The following is a 15,692-nucleotide window of genomic DNA, read 5'->3' on the forward strand; positions in this document are numbered from 1 at the left end:
ACTCTATCTAGTCCTGTCATAATTTTATATACCTAAATTAAATCTCCCCTCAGCCTCCTTTGTTCCAAAGAAAACAACCCCAGCCTATCCAATCTTTTCTCATAGCTAAAATTCGCCAGCCTTGGCAACATCTTCGTAAATCTCCTCTGTAACCTCCCTAGAGCAATCACATCTATCCTGTAATGTAGTGACCAGAACTGTACACAGTACACTAGTTGTGGCCTAACCAATGCTTTATATAGTTCTAGCATAACTTCCCTGCTCTTATATTCTATGCCTCAGCTAATAAAGGAAAATATTCCATATGCCTTTTTAACCACCTTATCTACCTGTCTTGCTACCTTCAGGGATCTGTGGACATGCACTCCAAGGTCCGTTTGTTCCTCTACACCTCTCAGTATCCTCCCATTTATTGTGTACTCCCTTGCCTTGTTTGCTCTCCCCAATATTGCACAACATGTGGTAAGAAGAGAAATTTGCGAGCGGTCACGGCATGGCAGATCTTTTGCCCTGCTCAGAGACAATGTTAATTTTAGGAATGCTTATTTTCTGAGAATGGGAAGGCAAATGAAAATTAGAATGTTGGGTGCACGGAAATGCTAGTTTTGTCCTTATTTGGAATGAGATTGCTGCCAACATTTAAGCACAGAGTGGTTCCCTTTTGCTTTAGACTGTGATGAATACATTTTAACCAAAATAAATGAATCATGCTGTAAATTGTCTGGTATGTTTTTCAGTGAACGATTCCCTCATGAGGTTTTGATTTGAACCAGTTCAGCTTGCCACATCTCTTATTACTGTATAACACAGCTGCTACTGTAACCCTTTTAATTTTGCAACCCCCCATGATTTCTGCATTAGTGTTTTCATTTCTTTAATTTATATATAAGTTGTTGCAATTATTTTAAATTGCAGTTTTAAGGGTAGAAATTACTGTTGGTGGATGTTTTCATACCAACACTTAACAGCCCGTTTCAAATTCCTCTCTCCGCTATTTTAACTGAGGCATTAGTGCGTTTATTTTAAACATATTAGTGCCTCCCTTTAAATAGTGGAGAAATTTCATATGAGGGTCTTAAACGTTTGTGTAATAATGTGACCAACAGTAATTTCTACCCACTAAAATTACAGTAGGCTCCAAAATACAACAAAGCTTCAAAAATCAAAATCTTCAAAGTCACTCGCATATCCACCTGGAAAAGAGAAAATATATCTTGTCATCAGCTCCTGCATACCCCATGAGAAATTTCTAAATTCAGCCCTGCTACAAAATGTGCTTTTGTGTACTTCCATTTATCAGCAATACAGAAATGGAACATTGAGTATATTAGCAGCTAAGGTCAATAAAGTTTTATCCGCAAGGAGAGGCAATCCCTGGGGCGGACAGCCAGGAAGGAGCATTTGGTCCCACAAAAATCTTGAAACAGAATTGTATCTGGTTTTTGGGGTGGCCTGCAGTGCTCCCCTTCAGGGCTGTTGGTTAGATTAATGGGCAGAGCGTGCAGAGTGAGCAGCATGGGTGTACTCTGCCCCTGGATACCTTGAAATTGCATCAGGGTGCTATGTACATCATAGCAAGTGTAACCCCTTTCAGGGTGCTACCGTCCTGTTCCTGCTAGACGGAGAGAACTAAAATTGGTCCCATATATTCTCTATGTTTCATTACAAGAGGAATTTTGCTCGGTATCTTCTCAATACTCTTACTTATGCTAAAGACCTGCAATATATCAACTGCGTCTATCTATAATGCACAGGAGGAAATTCAGACATAACACTGCATACATGGATTTAACTAACTCAAATTAATGTTAAAAAACGATTCAGCATCTTTAAGGAGAGCAGAACTGATACGTAACAATAGATACCTGAGAACGCGTTATGAGGCTTTAATACAATTAAGGTGTTCAGATGATACCACAAACCACAAAAGCAAGGCTTGAATAGTTTTAACTGTGATCAGAACCCTTGAAATTCAATTTTCCAGAAGGTAGCAACCATCAGTCCAAGTGATGAGATTCAGATGATGTCCCATTTTAGTCATTTTAGCAGGTTTACCCACTTACGCCCACTGACAAATATCTGTTTTTGCTTATAATTTGTTGGGATACTTAACGGTAAATAGTAATGAAAATGGAATCTGATCCTACAAGTGAGCAGGACCAAATAAATTAGGAGCACCACTGGTGCATGCAAGTTTAAAAGTCTTGGCTTTGAGTGGAATAAATAGAATGACAGAAAGGTTAAAGCATGGAAGGAGGCCATTTGGTCCATCAAGTCCACGCCGGCTCTATGCAAGAGCAATCCAGCTAGTCCCACTCCCTAGCCCTTTCCCCGTAGCAATTTTTTTCCTTTCAAGTACTTATCCAGTTCCCTTTTGAAGGCCATAATTGAATCTGCCTCCACCACTCGCTGTGTAAAAAAGTTTTTCCTCATGTCACATTTGGTTCTTTTGCCAATCACCTTAAATCTATGCCCTCTGGTTCTTGACCCTTGGGAACAGTTTCTCTCTATCTACTCTGTCTAGACCCTTCATGATTTTGAATACCTCTATCAAATCTCCTTGAAACCTTCTTTGTTCCAAGGAGAACAACCCCAGCTTCTCCAGTCTATCCACGTAACTGAAGTCCCTCATCCCTGGAATCATTCTAGTAAATCTCTTCTGCACCCTCTCTAAGGCCTTCACGTCTTTCCTGAAGTGCGGTGCCCAGATGGGACACAATGCTCCAGTTGTGGCCGAACCAGTGTTTTATAAAGGTTCATCATGACAGCCATACTTTTGGACTCTATGGCCCCGATATTACCAGGGAGGCGGGATGGCAGCGGAGGGGGCGACTGGGCGTGTGGGTAACCCGCCCAGTGAAAACAGTCTGTTCCCCACGTGATCGCAGGTAAATTGAAGCCACTTAACGTGGCTTCCGAGTTTCCTGTCGGAAACCTGCGCAGAGGGTGGACTGCGGACCCGCACCACAGGCTGTCAGCTGGAGGAGCTCTACTTAAAGGGGCAGTCCTCCAATGCTGCTCCTGCAGCAAAAAAACAAAATTATAGAATGGAGCAGCCCAGGGGAAAGGCTGCTCCCAGATTTACTGATGCCTCACTCCAGATCTTACTGGATGGGGTGAGGAGGAGGAGGGATATTTTCTACCCAGCGGACGGGAGGAAGTGGCCTGTCTCTGCCTCCAAGAAGGCCTGGCTCGAGGTGGCAGAGGAGGTCACCAGCAGCAGCAACGTCTCCCACTCATGGATCTAGTGCAGGAAGCGCTTCAATGACCTAACTAGGTCAGCCAAAGTGAGTACACTTACTCATTCTCCTACACTCCGTCTTCCACATCACTGCCCCCACCCGCCAATTCATTCTGTACATGCCAACACTACTCTATCACATCACTCCTCACACCCACTCAAAGCTCATCCTCAACTTACATGCACTTACTCACCTCGCCAGTACTCATCCCACCACTACCACTCAACCCAATCCTCATACAATCTCATGGCTCTCTCTCATACTCACCCTCTGATGCATCTCTTTCACGGTCAGCCTCACCCAAACCAATGCATTCAGCGGTTGGCCATGTCACCATCCCTCACCCACGCCTCTCTCCTTTCTCCCCTTATAGGAGAAGAGAGCCCAGAATGCACGGGAGAGGGCGAAGACTGGAAGGGGGCCGTAACTTCAGGTTGTCCTCACAGACGCAGAGCAGGAAGTTCTTGAACGTTCTTGAGCCACACCCTCGAGTGCCTGTCCGTCGGGGACACCGAGATTACCACCCGACAAATGGCTGGTGACAGAACTTTAATGTTCAGCACTCACAAAAGCAAATGATGTTAACATGCCTTGCCATCTTCAGCACCTCAACATCTGTCATCATGCTTAATATTGCCTTCTGTTCTCTTACTGGGCCTTCAGCGACCGCCGTGACGCGGAGGGTGATTCCTCAGAGGACCTGCCGGCCTCTGAGGGGGCACTGTCACATCTGAGCGAGCCATCCACCAGCGCAGATACTCACACCTCGGTGGGTCCCCGTCCTCACTTAGTTGGGGTCGCACATGGTGAGTCACCACACACGTGAGCACAAGCAGACACTGGTGGCAGGGGCAGCTGTGGAGAGTCCCCGTCGGTGGGAGCACTCTTCTCCAGGCTCTGCTCAGCTGGACACAGATGCTGAACCCTTGGGGCCATCCTTTAAAAGGAGAATGATCGAGGGGCAGCAGCACATTTGCAAGGTGCTGGAACAGGTGCCATGCGCACTCTCCACAATCGCGCAGAGGATGGAGGAGTCCAACTCCTGGAATGGTGGCACAGGTACAGGAGGGAATCTCTGAGATACTGTCACAGGGATGTGAGGGCATCTCTGAGATAGTGTCGCGGGTAAGTGCGAGAATGTCTGCGATGGAGGGAAGGCTAGCCTCCATCGAGCTTCAAGCACGGCTCACCAATGAGTCCAGCGAAGCCCTGACAACGGCCCTTCGGACTCAGGGTGAACAACTTTCTGCTGCCTTATACAGGCAGGCAGATACACTAGCGCTGGCCTTACAAGGCTTCACACATGTCCTCCAAACTGTCGTCCAGCAGGTTGGTAGGAGAGATGTGGGCCTGGCCCAGGAGAGGGATGATGACGAAAGTGGACATGGAAGTGAGGACGCCACTCAAAGCACTCCCACGTCTCACCCGTTGCCCCCGTCAACCAGTACCCGCAATGCTGCCTCCTCTCCAGGTGGTCGAGTCTGCCCCTACACAGGTGCAGGTGGAGCAGTCTTTGGAGGGACCCTCACGGGCACCGAAACCCAGAGGGCATAGGCCCAAAGCATCTAGTCGGTCAGGGCATGAACAAGAGCAACCTGCCATACCTCTGCTGCAGCCACAGGGGAAGCACAACGTAGGAGTAGTCGGAAGCGTAAGGCAAAGGTTTTGTGAGCACAAAGGGGATGCACAAGGATGTTTGACGGTTTGTCATGTTTTTTATTTATCTTTGATTTTTGTTAATGGCACATTAAATATTATTATTGTCACCACTACTGCCACGTCTTGGCCATTCTTGACTGGATTGTGTAATATGTCCTTTTCATGAGATTCACCATGAACACCCACACTTGATGCCACCCATTGGGTCACCCTGCAGTGGGTGTATGTGTAGCTGCAGGACTACTTTGTGCAAGTGCCTGTGGCGCAGCACTGTGTTGTGGAGCTCCACGTGGCGGAGGTGGACTGTGTAACTGGCGAGGCTGGTCATGTTGCTCGTCCTCGGATGAAGTGATGAATGCAGCTATGGCGCCCCCCCATCCTGACGGTGAGAGTTTGATGGGGTCCACAAAGTAGGTAAATGTGTTTGCACAGCAAAGTTTAGGGTATAAATTAATAATTTTGAGTGGAAAGACAAAGGTGTTGCAGCCAAAACTTTTTCTGAAGTGACACAGTGCCCTGCTGTAAAAAATGAGGTATTCCCCCCAGCTGTTAAATAATCCTTTGCATCTCCCACAGGCTGCTGATTGAAACACGTCTGCTCCAACAGGGAGTGTTTCCCACAGCACGGGAAACATGCTGAGGATCCTTCAAAATTGCCAAACCCCTGCCAAAATCTCCACTCAATGAGGTTTGTCAAGTACCTCAACTAGCCAAATAAGTATCTAAATTATCATCCCGCCGGCTTTAATTGCCAGTGGGAGTCCCGCATGCGGGAGCTGCACGCACACCCGAACGCGTCATTGGGGAACCTGGAAGTGAGCGGGTTGGAGCCGGGTTCTGAACCCACTCCGGGATTCCGACATTTTCGGCGCCCCCCCGCCCCCAACGCACCCGCTCGTTCATCCGAAAATCGGCCCCTATGCCTCTATTTATAAAGCCCAGGATCCCGTATGCTTTTTTAACTGCTTTCTCAACCTGCTCTGCCACCTTCAATGATTTGTGGCAATATACCCCCAGATCTCTGTGTTCTTACACCCCTTTTAAGAGTTATGCCCTCTAGTTTATATTGCCTCTCCTCGTTCTTCCTACTGAAATGTATCACTTCGCATTTTTCTGCATTAAATTTCATCTGCCACGTGTCCGCCCATGCCACCAGCCTGTCTATATCCCCTTGAAGTCTATCACTATCCTCCTCATTGTTCACTACCCTGCCAAGTTTTGCGTCATCTGCAAATTTTGAAATTGTGCCCTGTACACCCAAGTCCAAGTCATTAGTATATATCAAGAAGAGCAGTGGTCCCAGCACTGACCCCTGGGGAACACCACTGTACAGCTCCCTCCAGTCCGAAAAACAACTGCTCACCACTACTCTCTGTTTTCTGTCCCTTAGCCAATTGTATCCATGTTGCTACTGCCCCCTTTATTCCATTGGCCACAATCTTGATGATAAGCCTACCGTGAGGCACTTTATCAAATGCCTTTTGAAAGTCCGTATACACCACATCAACTGCATTGCCCTCATCTACCCACTCTGTTACCTCATCAAAAAACTCTATCAAGTTAGTTAAACATGATTTGCCTTTAACAAATCCATGCTGGCTTTCCCTAATCAATCCACACTCATCCAAAGTGACTATTAATTCTGTCCCGGATTATTGTTTCTAAAAGTTTCCCCACCACTGAGGTTAAACTGACTGGCCTATAGTTGCTCGGTTTATCCTTACACCCTTTTTTGAACAAGGGTGTAACATTTGCAATTTTCCAGTCCTCTGGCACCACCCCTGTATCTATGGATGTTTGGAAGATTATGGATTTCCACCCTTACTTCCCTCAGCAACCTAGGATGCATCCCAACCCAACCGGACTTTAAGTATAGCTAGCCTTTCAAGTACCTCTTCTTTATCAATTTTTAGCCCATCCGGTATTTCAACTATATCTTCCTTTACTGAGGCTCTGGCAGCATCTTTTTCCTTGGTAAAGACAGATGCAAAATACTCATTTAGTACCTGGGCCATCCGCTCTGCCTCCATGAGTAAATCTCCTTTATGGTCCCAAATCGGCCCCACCCCTCCTCTTACTACCTGTTTACTGTTTACATGCCTGTAGACTTTTGGATTCCCTTTTATGTTGGCCGCCAGTCTATTCTCATAATCTCTCTTTGCCCCTCTTATTTCCTTTTTCACTTCCCCTCTGAACTTCCTATATTCAGCCTGGTTCTCACTCGTGTTATCAACCTGACCTCTGTCATAGGCCCCTTTTTCCTGTTTCATCTTACTCACTATCTCTTTTGTCATCCAGAGAGTTCTAGCTTTAGTTGCCCTACCTTTCCCCCTCGTGGGAATGTACCTAGACTGTACCCGAACCATCTCCTCCTTAAAGGCTGCCCTCTGTTCAATTACAGTTTTGCCTGCCAATCTTTGATTCCAATTTACTCGGGCCAGATCTGTTCTCGTCCCATTGAAATTGGCCCTCCTCCAATTGAGTATTTTTACTTTAGAGTGGTCCGTGTCCTTTTCCATAGCTATTCTAAACCTAATGATACTATGATCGCTGCTCCCTAAATACTCCCCCACTGACACTTGCTCCGCTTGGCCCACCTCATTCCCTAGAACCAAGTCCAGCAATGCCTCCTTCCTCATTGGGCCAGAAACATCCTGGTTAAGAAAGTTATCCTGAACATATTTCAAAGATTTTTTTTGTAATCAACAGCTTGCCATCAAGTATTCTTGAATCCAGTATAAAACTAGATAATATAAACACATTTTAGATTGTTACTATATTAATTATAAATTATAAATTCAGACAATGCTTTCATATGTCCCTATTCTCCATGTAAAACAGTTTCATGCTTTTTAAATTAGATAAAATTAGTGAGCATTGGAGGGTTGCAGGAAATCCAGCTGCACTTCTGTGGAACTGAGCTAAAAGTAAATATTCCCAGCACTAATGTTCAGGTTGCTTACGTCCAGGTACTACTGGGAAGAGCCCACTCCACCATGCACACTCCAACTTTTGGCACACGAAAATTGCATCAGGATCCTTCATCCTGGTTTAGGACTCCGATTTAAATATTTAAATCAGGCTTGGTTTGGGCAGGAGCGTTGGCCGCCTATTTTGAGACCCGCTTGAAAATCAAGCCAGGCACGCCTTGGGCAGCCAGTGGTTAAGAGTTTCTTCTTAAATTTGCGTTTGCCGACCACCTCATTTTTCAGCATGAATGGGACAATAGGCACATGAAAATTTCCCTCTTAGTATAACAAGAAATGCAGCAGCATTGATTGGTAGTTGGTTGGCAGATAAGAAGCAAGATAAGGGTCAATGGGTCTTGCTCAGAATGGAGAAGAGTTGGAAATGGTGTACTCCAAGGGTCAGTGCAAGATCGACTTTTGTTCTCGAAAGAGAGATAAACATAATATTCATGACATCGAAATTTGCTGAGGACACAAAAGTAGGGATTTTGGCAAACAGTGAGGAGGACTGTGTAAGACTTAAGGAGGGCAGAGGTTGGCAGAATGGGCAGACAGGTGGCAAATGCAATTTAATGCTGAGAAATGTAACATGATGCATTGTGGGAGGAAAAACAAGGAATGTGAGTATATACACAATGTAAATATGCTGAAGGACGTGCAGAAGAGAGAGACCAAGGCATGCAAATAATTCCGAGAAAGTACTAGTGCAGGTAAATAAAGCCATAAAAAAGATCAATAGCATTTGGGCTTTATAACTAGGGGTATAGAGTACAACAGCAAAGTGGCAGTGGGTAGGCCCCTTGTTGAAGTACTGCCTGCAGTTTCAGTGCCCCATTATAGAAAAGACATTAAAGCAAACTAGGTTCATCAGGATGATGCCACGGATGAGAAACAATAGTTATGAGGAGAGACTTCAGACATTGGGATGAGTTCTATTTCAACAGAGAAGGCTAAGGGGAAATTTAAGAAGTTTTTAAAATAAAGGGTTTTGATAGAGTGAAGAAAAAATGACTATTTCTGGTTAGAAAGTCAGTGATGAGGGGGTCATCAACTTAAAATTATCATTAAGAGAGTGAGAAGAGGGGATAGGAAAAATTTCTTTATACAAGAGTTATTGGAGCATGGAACATCTTACCACAGGGAGTAGTTGAGGTAGAGATCACTGCACCTTTTAAGGGAAGTGTAGATAAATATTTGAAGCAGTGGAAGATACAGGGCTTTGTGGAAAGGGAATGGCAATGGGGTTACTTTTGGACTGCACTAGCAAAGATCTAGCACAGACTCAATGGGCCAAATAGCCTCCTTTTGTGCTGTTAAAATTCCAGGGCTTCTCCAATACATTTTGTCCATCATCTTGAAAATCCCATTACTGGGGATTAAATCTAGAAGCTATGGGCTGATATGATCCCAACAACAGTATATTTTAAGTTTGCCAGTTGAATTTAACCAAAATGGACAAAATTAAATCTCATCCTTCCAGAATAGTAACCTGAACGTTGGCCTATTATGGCATTTAGCAGTTTCTTAAATGAGTCCAACATCCTGGCTTCAATTAACCTTCCTTGCAACCCATTCCAGTTGTTAGTCACCCATTGTGTAAAGAAATACTTCCTGATGTCTGTCCTAAATTTTTCCTTCACATTCCTGAACCTGTACCCTCATTTCCTACTGCCTAGGCCTATCTGAAAGCATAGTTTCACTACCCATATGAGCATCTTATATATATGTATATGGCCACCTCTGAGAAGTCTCTTTTTGAGGTTGAAAATGCTGGATTATCAAATCATTCTTCATAACTATTTCTCATTACACCAGGGATTTGCCTTTTTGCTCTCTTCTGCATTGCCTCTAGTACGTGGCTAGCCCACTTATGTTGGGATAACCAGTACTCCACGTGTGGCCCAATCACGACAGCATGAATGCTGGTGATTTGAACTCAATTGATTTAGCAATATATCCCAACATTCTATTTGCTTTGTTATTGCTGCTCAACACTGTTTGGACATCCCCATGGGCAAGTTCTATCCCAACTATGGAGTATGTATGCTTTGTATTCTTACTTCCAGTATAAAGCAACTTGTATTTGTCCATTTTGAACTTCATTCGTCACTGATCAGCCTTGGTGCAAACGCAGCTGAGCTCTTTGTAAGGTCTCAGTGCCTCCTCTTTGGCCACAACCCTATCTGCTCCCAGTGAGGTGTCATGTGTGAATTTAACTACTTTGCATTGAAACTGCAATTCCAAGTCATTAATGTGTACCAGGTCAAGGAGAGAAGACCATGGAGTCAATACTATTTTATAATTCTGCCTCAAAGGAGTTTGAGAGGGGCTGTAAAATTAATAAAAAATTGCCTGTAGTAGTCAGAAAGAACAATTTAAATGGAATTTGACTTATTAGTAGAATTACGAAGATTAATGACCTAGGAGAAAGGGTGTATTCAATTAGCGGATTTTTTGACTTCAAGAATGCATTTGCTCACATTGGATACTATGGTGTAATTCTTTGGTTTTAAAAGCAATTTACTCATTTTTATATTTTATAAGATTAGAAGTTACAACTTCTGCTTTTTGCCTTGTTGGAAGCAGCAATGAGTTCACGAGAGGCCATGTGCCTCTTTGTAATGTCATTACTGCAAAATTATCAGGGAAATAATTGAGGTATATTAAGTACCAAAAATGTTTTCCTTGTTTGCTATTATAAAGTTCTATTTTCCTCAATTGAATTTGTTTCACTGATTAATTGGAAGTAAGGGTCAGATAATGGTATACAGGTACAACTTTCTTACATTACACAATACTGATTGCGTAGTATGATTTATAATAAAGCTAGGATAAAGGTGTGAATGTAGTACCAAATATTATGTATTTAAGTGAGGAAAATGCATCTTAGGTACAAAGGGGGACTGTTAAGGGTTTTCAGGTGTACTAATTTCAAAATTTTTAGATATCCTCATTTCTGTAAAAGGCTTAGCAACTCTTAGGGCCTTGAAATTATGAGATGTAAATATTAGCATAGGGACACTCAACGTGTAGAAGTGCAACTCCTATGTCTATTACTTTAACTGAGGCATTAATCTTATTTTAAATGGGTTTACTTGGACATAGGAACTGCCTACTAACATTCAGGCTTGGAATTTTACTCCAAACCGTGGGGCAGGGAGGATGTCCGGACGGGAACCCCGTACTACATTCACACCTTTATCTTAGCTTTATTATAAATCATACTACGCAATCAGTATTGTGTAATGTAAGAAAGTTGTACCTGTATACCATTATCTGACCCTTACTTCCAATTAATCAGTGAAACAAATTCAATTGAGGAAAATAGAACTTTATAATAGCAAACAAGGAAAACATTTTTGGTACTTAATATACCTCAATTATTTCCCTGATAATTTTGCAGTAATGACATTACAAAGAGGCACATGGATTTCCCAGACGTCGTGCCAATTTTCGGAGGTTTCCTGCGCGACAGCCAGCCAGATTGGCAGGCTGGCTGCCTGTCGGTCGGATGGGAAAGCTGCCGGGGAGTGGAGGGCAGCTAAGTCAGACATGGGTGGGTTTTGGTCTGGACATCGGGGTGGGGGGGGGGTGTTGGAGTACAATGGGGAGGGGTCAGAGTACATCGGGAAGGGGGTCAGAATACATTTAGTAGGGGGGGGTTCGGAATACATCGGGGGGTGTCAGAGAACATTGTTGTGGGGGGGGTCAGAATACATCTGGGGGGAGGTGTCAGAGAACATCGTTGTGAGGGTTGGAGACATCGGTGGCGGGGGGCGGGGTGGCGATCGCATGTGTTCGATCGCACAGGTAAGCTTGATGGGCCTGGAGGAAACACTCCTGCTCCTCCTGGCCCGCAAGCAGTGCAATAAAGGCACTTACCTGTTGATCTGGACCTTCTCGCCTCCTCTTATGTGTCGTGAATCAGAAGGTCCGGGAATCCCAGCTCCCAAGATTTAAAAATAAAGAAGTTATCAAAATGGAGGCACGCAGCCTCCTTAAAAGATTTAACTGACCGACCCACCTCCTGAGAGGGGGTTGGTCACCCCCCCCACCAACTGGCCTTCGTTGAAACTGGAAGTAGACAGGTTGGAGGCAAGTTAGGGTCAGGTTTTACATTCCCACTCAATCATCCTTGGGGGTTAAAATTACCCCTTATGTGTTCATAACCTAGCATTCATATAGCACAATTGCATGGACAGGAAGTCTTTTAAAAATAATGGCATTTTTAATGTCAGCAGCAACTCACTGGTGATTACCACTAGCGTTAAAATTACGTCAATCAGAAAAACTAGGCTGTTATAGGAACAGGAGTAGGATATTCAGCCCCTCGAACTTGTTCCGCCATTCAATTAGATCATGACTGATCAGCATCGTAATTCTATTTACCTGCCTTTGTTCCATATCCCAAACAAAAATCTGAGTTTTGAATTTTTCAATTGACCTAGCCTCAACAGCTTTTTGAGGGAGAGAGTTCCAGATTTCCACTAACCTTTGTATGAGGAAGTGCTTCCTGACATCAACCCTGAATGGCCTAGCTCTAATTTTAAAAGAGGTTATGCCCCCTTGTCCTGGACTCCCCCATCGGAGGAAATAGTTTCTCTCTATCTACCCTATAAAATCCTTTAATCATGACATTAAAGGAATGCCGATCAGAAATGTGGACTATTATTTGGTGTGATTTGTCACCAGAAAATTGTTGAAAGCTATATCTTAGCATGCTGTTGTAATAGCAGCCTGGACCTGAAGCATGAAGTCCTTGCTTTAAGTTCCAGAACTTCACGAATCATCAATTAGATCACCTCTTAATCTTCTATACTCTAGGGAATGCAAGCCTAGTCTATGCAACCTATCATCATCATTTAACCATTTTAGTCCTGGTAACATTCTGGTGAATCTGTGCTGCACCCCCTCCAAGGCCAACATATTCTTCCTGAGGTGTGGTATTGTGCCATGCAACCTACAGAATCCTCAGAAAACATGACTCAATTGATTTTTTTGTATGCAGCATTTAACTGCATTTTAATACAGTAGCAAACAAGTACCAAATTACTTGGATGGACATTTTATGGAAATTTTGCAAACATACCCATTTCGGTCTCCGAAGATATAGCTTCCAAAAAGTCTCCTAGACTGGCATCCTCTGTATATAAAGCCACCCACTAAAGGGCTGTGACTAGAAGATTTGAACTCAACTACTGGAGGTTCTGTTTCTGCAACAAAAAAATTCCGTAGCATTGATTTCTGACAGGAAATGTTGGCTAAAAGTAACAGATTAGGAATACATTTGTTTTACTTATTGCATTATAAGTGGAATGTTGGGGAGGGATCATACTGCTATGAATTGTTTGTAATTTAGTCACAATAACTCTTTATAACCTTTTAACAGTTTTCCTGAAAATGCATTTCATATTTATAAGTGCAGCTGTTCAAAACAAAAATGGAAGCACGAACAAGCATGCTTTAAGATTCACAATTACCATAATCTTTCCCCCTTGTTATCTTGATTATTCTTCCTGATGATTTATTCCAAGTATTTGACTCTGAACAAAGTATGGTCAGATTGCCATTAGAGTCTATGAGATGCTGATCCACTGCGCACCTACATAAAATCAAGATATCATTAAAGAGGGTCACTGAGGGAAAAAAAAATCATTACCTTAAAGATTGTTTAAGTGATAGCAATGCAAGCTATTAAAACACCATCAACACGCACTGGTGTAAACAATGGTGCATTTAATAATTCAATATTTCAGGACTATTCACCATTTTCTCCTCTTCTGATGTTGACATTTTACTTAAATGTCTTTAGACATTATCAGGCTTTTAGCTAATTGTACAATAACATGGGGGTAGATATCAGGCCTGCGATTCTACAAGCCTGCTTTGTTGCCAAAGCACGGTGATGTGGGACATCTGGCCGCTGGTCTTCTCCAGCCTGGCCCTGTCCCAAATCATGGGGGGGGGGGGGGGGAGGAAATAGGAACATTTGCATAAAGGGAGCAGCACCAGAAATTCCAGAGTAGCACTTTTTTGCCTTGTAGGGGGTCGAACTGGATGAAGATCTCAGGACTTACGAAGAGAAAGCTCTATTTTATGATTGAAGTTGGAAAACTGGCATTGTGAGCCCCAATTCCCCAGAGTGATATCCTGACAACGCAAGGCGTACTTTGCATTGGCGGCTGAGATGAAGAAACTGGCAGGATTTGGGGGAAATTACATCATTTTGATAGCCCCATCTCCTTTTCTGACATGGTATTAGAAATCTGTTGATATTGTTTTTGGCTCGGAAGAATGGTGAAAAATAAAAGCTCTCTCAATGTGAAGCAAAAAGATAAAAAAAAAATTCTGGCTTTCAACCAAATTCCCAAAAGTGCAAATGGATCCAATACATCAGTGTTTCCTTTCCTAATCCAGTCACTCTTTATTCCCTGTACTTTAGGGAATAAAAAAAATGCATTTCTCAAACTCTGTGGTAACATAATGCCATAATGCTTCAAAGTACCAAAGTACTATACCACAGTGCAGAAGGATGCAGGTTCTGGGCAATGATTCTGCAGCTGGTAAGTGGCCAAACTCCATCACTTGGTTGTTGGGAAGTGTGAGAGGCCAGGTGCTTCAGGGAGGGTGGAAAAATCAGATGGAAAGTCATCCCGGGGCAGTTAAACTACAATATTGGCAGAGGATGAGGAGCAGGTTGCAGGCCCACCAGCCTGGCTGGGACGTTGCCATAGTAAGACCAAGAGTAGGAAAGGGGATAAAACAATAAATACTTTTCAAATATGTACATATTTTTTCCTAATTTCAGTATAGTTAGTTTTGGTGCAAGATCAGAATACTTAAAAAGATGAGATCATTCCAAAATACGGAACAATCCTTTAACTAAATCTATGTTTAGGAGAAAAAAAAGCTGTCATTGGACCCACTGAGTTAACCAAGCTGCTGGGAGAAGGGTTCATTCATTTTAATCTCAATCTATGTTTATTAATTTGGAGAATCACAATCCAAAATAAAGAAAAAAACTGGCATCTTTCTCTTTCAATCCTTTATAAGGAAGGTGAAGAGGGGTGGAGAATTTTTTTTTAAATGAAAAAAATTTGGTTAGCTCTCAATACAAAGGAATGGACCTTTTGTTTCCAATCATTCATTTGTCTTCAATATCAATAAGTGTTGAAGCTTTTTTTGAAGTCTACACTTTTTTTTTCAAATAGCAAATCCAATTTTCTTCTCTCCTCCTCTAAAGGCACTATTACTTGTTGGAAGAAAGCTGGTGGCAGCCCTCCACACTTCACCCAAGTAGTCATTCTTCAGTTGTGGGCGTCAACCCCTTTATTGCCTCTAAGCTGTCAGACTGCTTGTCTGGATGAATCGCAATTTCCTCCAGTTAAACATTGGGAAGTCCGAAGCCATTGTCTTCAGCCCCCACAACAAACTCTGTACCATTGCCATCAGTTCCACCCCCTCTTCGGCCAGTGTCTTAGGTTGAATCAGACTGTTCATAACCTCAACGTCCGATTTGAACCCGGGCTGAATTCTGACCCCATATCCTCTCCATCACAAAGACTGCCTACTTCCACCTCCGAAACATCACCCACCTCTGCCCTTGCCTCAGTACATCTGCTGCTGAAACCCTCATCCATGCCTTTGTCATCTCCAGAGTCGACTATTCCAATGCTCTTATGGCCAATCTCCCATTCTCCACCCTCAGTAAACTTCACCTCATGCAAAACTCTGTTGCGTATATCCTATCACGTACCAAGTCCCACACACCCATCAACCCTGTGCTCATTGATCTACACTGGCTCCTGGTCCCCTAGCACCT

The 15,692-nt window shown here is 43.4% G+C and overlaps 1 protein-coding gene across 8 annotated transcripts in view; it reads right to left on the reverse strand.

Moving 5' to 3' along the window:
* Positions 1–15,692, reverse strand: part of hhip (hedgehog interacting protein) — a 169,810-nt gene that overhangs the window by 75,185 nt on the left and 78,933 nt on the right. For all 8 annotated transcript variants that reach the window (XR_010964347.1, XR_010964346.1, XM_067992444.1 and 5 more), the window contains exons 8-9: positions 13,351–13,472; positions 12,960–13,083 (exon numbers count right to left, since the gene is read on the reverse strand). Coding sequence is in view for 6 of the 8 variants with exons in the window: in XM_067992444.1 (XP_067848545.1) it covers positions 12,960–13,083; positions 13,351–13,472 (246 nt within the window). In the remaining 2 variants the exon portion in view is untranslated. The remainder of the gene's footprint in view (positions 1–12,959; positions 13,084–13,350; positions 13,473–15,692) is intronic.

This window comes from Heptranchias perlo, chromosome 1 (assembly GCF_035084215.1).
Source record: "Heptranchias perlo isolate sHepPer1 chromosome 1, sHepPer1.hap1, whole genome shotgun sequence".
NCBI classification, from domain to species: Eukaryota; Metazoa; Chordata; class Chondrichthyes; order Hexanchiformes; family Hexanchidae; genus Heptranchias; species Heptranchias perlo.